Here is a 9771-nt window from a genome sequence, read left to right on the forward strand (position 1 = left end):
ACTAGTATATCTGGGTTTTAAATTCACATCTTCTGGCACCTAGCACTGTTCTTTTGTCTATGTTACACTGAATCCCAGGACTTAGTATTCTCTCAAAGAAGAATGAATGGAGAGAAGAAATGTGACATTAAAATTTTTAATAAGAATTTTGTATACATACACACACATTGCATTTCATGAGTAGGTTGTCCTGCTTTAGGCCATGGCAATAAAAATACTTGCAAAATAATCTTTTCTCCTAAAGCATACACAGTTTAGACACAGGGACTTAAGGTACACTCATGAAAAGATTTCTAATAAAACAAGGAAGAATATACTCATGACCCAACAGAATGGTGATATAGATGAAAGGTGGTACAAAATCTCAAAAGGTGGATCTTTCACTGTGTGTGGGAGTGGGAACCGTTGAGATGTGAACTGTTTTCAAGGATGAGTTGGTCTTAGGCTGAAATTCAGGCTAAGCTGCTTTTCTTAACCTCAGAGAACAGCAGCCTAGGCCAAATCCTGGTGTTAAAAATTAGTGAAAGTGAGCTAGTTATTATATTACATATGAATGTTTATTATTTCCTTAACTGTTCATTAAAGCATGCAGAAATCTGTAGCTATCATCTTTGAGTAGGTATTTTGACTTCTAATTTTAATGATGAATATAATTTTTAAAGACAAAGCATATTTGGATGGAAAAGAGTACTCGTTTCCTATTATGTAGACTCTGTCAGGTCACACCAGTACAGGAAAACAGGTCACACTAGTACAGGCCATATAAAAGTTTTTGAAATTATACATTGTGCTTAAAATGATAAGCAGGTATGTCTATCTATGCATGCTGTTGTGTGTTAGTATTTCTGAATTGGGGAAGGGGAATTGTGGATTCAGGGAGTGGTAAGAAACACAAATATCCTGTGAAACTATGTAAGCTTTTAGATATGACAGTTCTCAGGGGTTACCATGAGGAAGATTTTAAACTGATAAATAAATGTGAAAATTATATGCAAGTAATTAAGAACATATTAGAGAATTACTGCAAATTGATGCCATGAAAAGTCCTATTTGCATGGTAAATTTGGGGTAAGTTATTACATTAACCCTGGTTTGCTAGTGCTTATTGGTCTGTGAGTATGCTCCTCAGATCCCTTTTGATCACAACAAATAGCATTTTCTAAACTTTAATTTCTGAGGAATTTGAATGCAGCTTACTAAAAATGTTACTGTATGGTTCTGTCCCCTTCATCAGTCTCCCTCCTCAAAATTAAACTGCCTCTCATAGTTGATTTTTTCTTTCACCCACAGTCTCTACAAAACTCTTCAAACAGCAAGGTTGAATTTTTCCTTTAGTGTCTAGAACTGGGTTAAGGTCTATGGACTGGGGAAGTCCAACCCTTTCTTCAGATCTCTAACTATTTTTAGAGGCTGTGCTCTCCTGGCGCTAGTTCAACAATTCACTTTTTCAATGTGCCTTCGCACCCGGAAGCTCCTCTCCTCTGCCAACACCACCTCCAGGGCCCCGGCATTCATATGTGTGCTATTTACCTCATTCCCTTGACAGTGCTGCTGATAGAACTCATTAATAGCAGACTCCGGCTGAAGGGCTTTGTGGGGAGGGTGGTGGAGTGAGATTAAAAGGGTATTACAGTGAAGCACAAAATACACAATAGTTAAAATATTATCATAAATGTCCTAAGTATCCTTCTGCGAATCTCCTAAATGAGAACTTTCTCACTAATCTTTCTGCTCTTTGTCTTCTTCAGTGTCTGCTTTAACACATTTCTCAATCATTATCACTGCAAAGCTCAATTTCCAATTTTTTTATTGCCTTTTTCATTTACAGTAACTCAACTCTGTTTTCAGCTCCTTCCTGATCGTGTCCTGTACAATTCTGTTACCTAGGTAATTAGGTCATCAAAGTTTTTTTTTTTTTTATGCATAGGACGTTCTCACATATGTCATGGTACACAAAACAGCTACAAGCAGTCCTGATTTTAAATAGCATTTGCTTTTTATTCTTACTACATTTAAATACAGTATTCACTTATCCTGGCAAAGGTGATGTTTCACTGCCTGGTGCAACATTATTCTGTGCTTTTAGTGGAAAACAAATGTACGACCTTATCTCTGATCTGCTTGGTCTTCACTCCATAGACAATGGGGTTGAGTGCAGGTGGGATAACAATGTAGAGGTTGGCAAACATGATGTGAAATGTGAGAGAAACATTGTGTCCAAAATGATGGGCAAGGATGGAGAAAAAGGCAGGTGTATAGAACATGAGGATGACACAGACATGGGACCCACAGGTGCCAAGGGCCTTCTGGCGTGCATCTTGGGAGGGGAGGCGAAAAACAGCACAGAGGATCAGGGAGTAGGAGACAGCAATTAGGATCACATCTGAGATGACGGTCATGATGGGAACACAAAAGCCATACCAGATGTTGATGGAGATATCAGCACAGGCAAGCCGGGCAACACCTATGTGCTCACAGTATGTGTGGGGTATGACGCGTGTCCTGCAGAAAGGTAGGCGTGTCAGCAAGAATACAACTGGCAGGATGATGCAGAAGCTCCGAAAGGAGATGCCCACAACAATCTTGATGATGGTCTTGGGAGTCAAGATAGTGGTGTATCTCAAAGGGGAACAGATGGCCACATAACGATCAAATGTCATGGCCATCAGGATAGCTGAATCCAGTACAAAGCTATAGTGGTGGAAGAACATCTGTGTCAGGCACCCTGGAAATGTGATTTCTCGAGCTCCCAGCCAAAAGATGCTGAGTGTTTTGGGCACAGCTGCTGTGGACAGGATAAGATCAGTCATGGCCAGCATGGAGAGAAAGAAGAACATTGGTTCATGAAGGCTGCGTTCCACAGTGATGAGATAGAGAAGGATGCAGTTTCCCATTACAGCTACAATGTAGATCATACAGAAGGGAATCCCAATCCACACATGGAATTGCTCCAGGCCTGGGATCCCCACCAAAATGAAGGGTCCTGGGTTATAACTGCTCAAGTTGAAAATGATCATGGCAGACGAGGATGGCACAAATCTCAGTCCTGAGGCCAGGGGATGATAAAGGAGAGTTAGTCACTCTTACTTCCAAACAATCATTATTGACTCCTGAAATTAGAGTGACCATGTAATCTATCATGCAAAGGAACCTCTCTGAAGTGAAAAAAGGTTAACATTAATAATGACAGCAGCAACATGCATAAACCAGGATTGTCCCAGACAATTGAAGATGTATTTTTATTCTTTCTAAAGAGAATATCCCTTCTTTTCAGCACCTAAGTTTGCATAATTTTTTCCAAAAAGCCCTCCAGACTTGTTATACTCTTTTCATTACATACTGTCTTGGATACCAGTTAACAAGTTAGAGGACATAGGTTTTTTTGGGCTAGTAGATTGCAGTCTGTGTCACTTTATGGGCACCATTGGTTAAGGTCTTCTTGCTATGTCATTGTAGCATAATGATCTCTGCCCTAAAACAACTACTTGCTACCTGATGACTGTAATTCTTAGATTTGTGAGGTTAACACCCTTTATTACCAAGCAGTAATCAAATTCAGTTCAGTAAACACTAGCTGCATTCTGACACTATGCTGGTTAACATGTGTGACTCACATTTAAGTTGAAAAAGTCTCTCTTACAGCTGAAGCTCAGGAACCTTTTCTATACAAAACAAAACAAAAAAGAAAGAAGGCAGAAGAAGGGGAGGAGGAGAAAAAAAAAGATTTACCGACACACTGTACACTGCACAAGACCTTGGATTTAGTAACACCATCAGTCATAAGAAGGATTGTTTCATTGTGAACACAAATTCTGTATGAGACTTATAGCCCTAAGACACATGCTTTCTCAATCACACACAGACACTCAACACTCACATTCTCAGGCATACTCAAACCATACTCACATGATCTCATACGTTTTATCATCATACATTCACCCACACTTACTCTTTCAGTTATGAACTCCACTTCCACACACACACACACACACACACACTCACACACACACACACCCCAAAGAGACACTAAAGAAATTATTTCATGGATTTTTGCACTGCCACCTGCTCTGCTTTGTAAATCCCAGAGAACATTCCTCTGGAATTATTATTATTATTATTTTTTTTTTTATGGTGCTGGGAATTGAACCCAGGGCCTTGTGCGTTCAATGCAAGCACTCAACCAACCAAGAAATATCCCCAGTACTTGAAATTATCTTTTAAAGATTAGGTTCTATATCTTCTTCCTTCTCTAGAAATGCCTCCCCTGCCCTTTGCCTTTACCTGGAAAGTCTACTTATATTCTAAAGGTCACCAAGCATGCAACAGTGCCAGGGACTCCCAGGATCAGCACTAAGATCAGCACTAAGAGGCTTGTGACAGTTGTGTGCTTCATGTTCCTAACCTGGCAAGGCCAAAACTTAGGTTCAGCTTATCCCTCTCTCCACTTTTTACCTCCTTCTATCCCCCAGACAAAGGCTTAGATTACCCACTCTTCTGCTTTAGACAAAGAATAAATGGAATATTCTCTCCCTCTCTCTCTCCCTCTCTCTCTCTTTCTCTCTCTCTGTCTCTCTTTCTCCATTTCTGATCATTCCTCATATGTAAGTAAAAGCACCTTTCCTAAAGTAATCCAGACCTTCTCTACAGTGTCTTCACAATTCCTAAATTCTAGGTTCTGAGAACACAATTCAGAGTTCGGAGTGTGGGTCGTAGTCCAGCCCCCATCTGCTGGGGATCCCTGTTCTCTGGATTACTTGCCTTTATCTCTCTTATTGAGTCAACTTCATTGTGACTCCCATCTCCAGGGGCACAGAGTTCACCTATTTACACTACATACTTGCCTAGATTGTTCAGTCTTAATGCGGAAATCCCACTTTTCACATTACTCACATACTTGAACAACACATGACATCAGCATTCAAACATATGCCTTGAATCACAGCTGTCCAAGATTGTCTAAGGTCATCCCTTAGGCATACATATTCGGAAAAGGTCTTCTCTAGTTTTTATATTTTCATCAACTCAAATATAAGAGATGTTCATAAAAGCATTCACAAGCACACATGGACACACAGATAGAAAGTTAATTACCAGGCTTGTCATTCTACAATCAGACAAATCTACAGTATGCAGCAATCCAAAAGACAGTTTGCTGGGTTTTGTTGTTTTTCCAACAAGTCAATGACATTGACAGGTCAGAGGAGTCAGATGGGAAAAGCACATGTCTGACTAATAATGTAAAAAACTAAACAACTAAATGCAATGTGATTCTTGATTAGATTATTTTAAATAAACTAGATATAGAATGTAATTAATAATAAATTGTTTCATTTTTAATGGAAAATTAATAATTACATGCATATTTAATGGGGAAATATGTTTTATATGTGTTTACAATGTAAAATGATTGTTAGACTAATAAAAAAATCTATCACCTCACATACTCACATTTTTTATTGTGCTGAAAAATTTTGAATCTATTCTTTCAACTACTTTGAAATACCCAATGCACTATTGTTTATTATAGTGACCTTCTCTCCGCAGATCACTAAAGCTCATTTTTCCTGAATGAACAAATTCCATCATTTGTAACAACATGGATGAAACTGGGTAACATTATGCTAAATTAAATAAAATGAGCACAAAAAGAACAATACTGCATGATCTCTCTTATATGTGGAGCTTAAAAAGAAGGAAAATTTAGATGTGAACTATGGATTTGATAATATAAAGGAATTGGTGTTAGCTTTATTGGGTGGCATTAGAGTACTATGAGAGGCACACATGTGGGTGCCCACAATGTCCTGATAAAATATTGGTGCAGAGTATGTGCTCTGGAGCCAGCTGTGTTGCACAACTTAATTTAATCCTATTCCACAACCTACTAGCCATGTGAATTTAGCAAGATGTTTGAACCATATGATCCCTGTGTTCCTTGCTTTTTAAAAGAAACTAATATATCTACTTTTGGCAGTTATTATTATGACAAAAAGAGACACACAAAAAAATAGTCTTTAGTGCAGTGCCTGGAACATAGTAAGCATGCAACAAGTTTACTTCCCCTTATTAGATTGTGTTTCACATTGTTAGTATTGTCATGAGCAGTGAGAACACATGAAGAAGAAAATAGAAACAATGCAGGAAAACTAACAAGAGTACTCCTGGGAGCACACACATACAAACTAGCACACTCAATTCTACTTTTTAAGTTGTAGTTATAGGTCCTTGTCTAGTGCCTGACACAGAAACATTCTGAACATTAACCATAGCCATACTTAATCCAGTTGTGTAACTGTCCAAACAGTGATGGACAGTTGTTTAACTGTCCATCCACTCTAGTCTTTTGATGCCCATTTGACAGAGCATAAATACAAGGACTGCAGACCATGAACTTAGTTTATAACTAGGAATTACTCAGGGAAGAAAGTTGTAGTTCCCAGTCCACCGCTGCAAAGAAATGGAGGGTTGAGCTTTTCATTCACTCATTCTTTCTCTCCAAATCCAAGTTCCAGTCAAACCCACTTAAACAGCCAATACTCACCTAATATTGAGGATTAGGCCAAAGGGAAAGAAGGAAAAATATGGTGCAGACTCACAGAAAATCTTCAAGGGCAAATAAGCCAACCAAGGAAATGAGCGGAAGGGAAGGAACTGGTGGAAAGGTTTCTTCCTCCCGCATTTATTTTCTCTGATCACTGCTCAATCAGGGAAGGAGATCATCAAAACTCAGGGGGTGCAGGTTCTCTCTCTTCTCACCCTCAAGGGAAGAAAATGAAGAAGTTCTATTAACCCACACCACTGCTTCAAGGTGAAAGATGCTTTTTCTTTATTTATTTTGCAATTGCCTTTGTATGTAAACTGATATGCATGTGGGTGGAAGGTCATATATGTATGTACCTATCTATTACCTAGGTTTCAAGTTCATGTCCTCACCAGAGAAAGTACCTTGACAAGTTACTTAATCTCCATGTAAAGGCAACACTATTAGTAGTAATATTAGTACTTACTCCTCAAGATTGAATATTGCATAGAAATTACAGATTAAGGTCATGTATGTGAAAATATCTAGAGGCAAATGCAGAGTGGCAAACTCATAATATAGATTGATAGGCCAGGGCACTGGTTAAAATGAAAACTATAAGGCCCACTTCAAAGTATTCTAAGCTATTTCTCAGAGAGGATGTTCTCTAAATTCTATTTAGAAGCAGTACAATAAATTTGTGCACACTTTATTTTTCTCTGGGTGACCAGGATATATGTGGGTGTCAGCAGAAAAGTTGGAAGGCAGGAAAGTCCGTTGGAACTAACTCTATTGGGGCAGAAGTAAAACAAGTCTTGGGCACTGCTTCTTTTAAAGGACTGTCTGAGGCTGCTCCTGATGGACACTGAATAGTGACTTTTTCGAAATATCTTTGGCCAAATGCTCCCTTTTGGCTTAAAAACTCTCCTGTCTGCCTTACCTGTTCCTTTCAATGCCTTACTACTCATGGATTTTGTTGTAGTTGTTTTGCCAAACTCTATGGCTGTTTCCTCTTAAATATCTTCTAAATCCATGCTTTCTCTGTTTCCATTGCACAGCTACCTTCATTTCTTGCCTAACTTACTCTGATCACTTCTTACAAGATCATCTTATTTCCATTTTTTGTCTTCCTCAATGTATTTTTGGCACTGCAGACAGAAGTTCTTTCTCAAGTAAATATCTGATTGTTGTTTCTTAGCTTAAATCTAATTTTGTTCCCACCTCAGACTTTTAGCATTTACTATTTCTTCTACCTTTATTTATCTTCATCTAGATCTTTGAGTGATTGCTACATTTCTACTATTAGAGATAAAACTAAAATTAAAACCTCATTATACATTTTCCATTAGTAAAAATGATATAAGTAAACAAAATATATTCCTTCAAAAAGAAAGAACTCCCTGTTGGTACTGTTAAGAATTTCTGGAGATTCAAATCTTACTTTTCCCCTAAGAAGCTTTTATCCCACAAATCAAACAGCCAACTCAACTCCCCTGAATGTGGTAACTCCTGTGTCTAAGGCTGTTGTGTCCACAAAAATTTTCACTCATAACCCTAAGAGGTAGGCTCCACAGCTGCTGATATTTTTTGCTTCTGTCTCATCCATAGGCAATTTACTTCTGAGTGGAAAGAATAATATGAATAACTCGATTTTCAATGGCCACCTCTTTATGCCAAATATTTCAAGACCCATAATTTATTTAAAATGCCTACTTGCCAGGAGCGGTGGCACACATCTCTAATCCCAGCAGCTTGGGAAGCTGAGGCGGCAGGATCACAAGTTCAAGGCCAGCTTCTGCAACTTAGAGAGGCCCTAAGCAACTTAGCAAGACCCTATCACAAAATAAAAAGGACTGAGGATGTAGCTCAGTGGTTAAGCACCCCTGGGTTCAATCCCTGGGGGTGGGGGAAATGCCTATTAAGTGCACACCACTGTTTTGCTTAGTATAAAATCTAAGTTTTTTGTTGTTGTTGTTGTTGTTTTTTGGCCAGGGGGACAATCATTTTTATTGGAAGAGCGGGCAGGCTTTAAGACACGGAAATTTACAATTCTTACCTTTGCTATACTTTCTGCCTCTTATGAAATAATTTATCTTTCTTTGTCCATTGCATGGAAAAGAAATTGTCCTGGGTAATTTATGTGAATTTTACATGAACACCTAGTACATGGGTTTAATGTTGTTATAAGAACCCTAGTCTAATAGAAATTATTTTATGGTGAATTATTCCCTTTGAACTGAAATAGAAATATGCTCTGATGCCTAGCCTTCTTGATCTATGATTTACATGTTTAAATTGTGAATTTGTCTGCATTGGTAGCTCCTAGTAATATGAAAGGCCCTGAGTTTGATCCCCAACTCTGCAAATAAAAAAAAAAAAAAAATTAAAGATATATCTTCTACCCTTCATCTCACTTAAAAAAAAAAAAAAGTATTATTTCACACATAAATGTCACAGTTCTATTAGTCTGATCTAAGAGTGATGCCTTAATGCTCAGCTGCTATCTGGTTTTCATGAATGAGTTCAAATTAAATATTTCAAAATGGAAGTTTCCACAATTCAGTTACTTACATGTAAATCTTGTCATTGTTTTTTAAGGATTAACTGAGTATATGATTAAGATGGTAAATTTTTGTATCTATTTTAATATTTTATACATGTTAATTGTGACTCTTGTCTAGTCATTTGAACTCCCTTTGAGTTATTTTTAACCACACAGAGTCTGTTATTTTACCAGAACTCAGTACCACAGACACTTAATCTAATAGTTCATTTCTAATTGAAGCTGAGTTTGTCTTTCCTTCAGGCTGGTAGAAAGGATAGATTTTTCTTGGGCACAAGAAGCTGCCCAGCCTCCCAACAAGGAAATCAAAATGAAAGGGCAGGTTAGGGTGGCTGCTGAACCCATGTGCCACATCAATCAACTGTAGCAAAGCAATAGATTTATGAGTAACATTTTAAAATACAAAATTGGACTTTGTTGCCATTTTGCCTACAAGCTCCAGGGTTTCCATGTATTCTTAGACTACTAAAAAAAACTCCTTAAAATGATCTGAATTTTTCCATGGTCTACAGTCTTACCTTTGCTGTTATCTCTTCCTAAACCAGTTACTCTAATGGGCAAGCTTTTTTCTCAGCTCTGTGTCTTTACATGCACTAATTCCTCTTTCTGAATCATCCCTCTCCCACTCTGCCAAATTAAATATACTGGATTTGAAGAGATAGTCTCATATATATATATATATATATAT

The 9771-nt window shown here is 37.9% G+C and overlaps 1 protein-coding gene across 1 annotated transcript; it reads right to left on the reverse strand.

The window, feature by feature from the left end:
* Nucleotides 1-1984: 1984 nt before the first annotated feature.
* On the reverse strand, nt 1985-3053 carry LOC107133550 (olfactory receptor 52H1). Its single transcript, XM_015475875.1, has one exon. The coding sequence runs from the start codon at nt 3015-3017 to the stop codon at nt 2070-2072; it is 948 nt and encodes a 315-aa protein (XP_015331361.1). The 5' UTR covers nt 3018-3053; the 3' UTR covers nt 1985-2069.
* Between the last annotated feature and the right edge of the window lie 6718 nt (nt 3054-9771).

This window comes from Marmota marmota, unplaced genomic scaffold (assembly GCF_001458135.2).
Source record: "Marmota marmota marmota unplaced genomic scaffold, marMar, whole genome shotgun sequence".
In the NCBI taxonomy this organism is placed as follows: domain Eukaryota; kingdom Metazoa; phylum Chordata; class Mammalia; order Rodentia; family Sciuridae; genus Marmota; species Marmota marmota.

Bases quoted from the DNA above. Each gene is read 5' to 3' on its own strand.
- LOC107133550 (XM_015475875.1), bottom strand. From the start codon at position 3,017: ATGATCATTTTCAACTTGAGCAGTTATAACCCAGGACCCTTCATTTTG.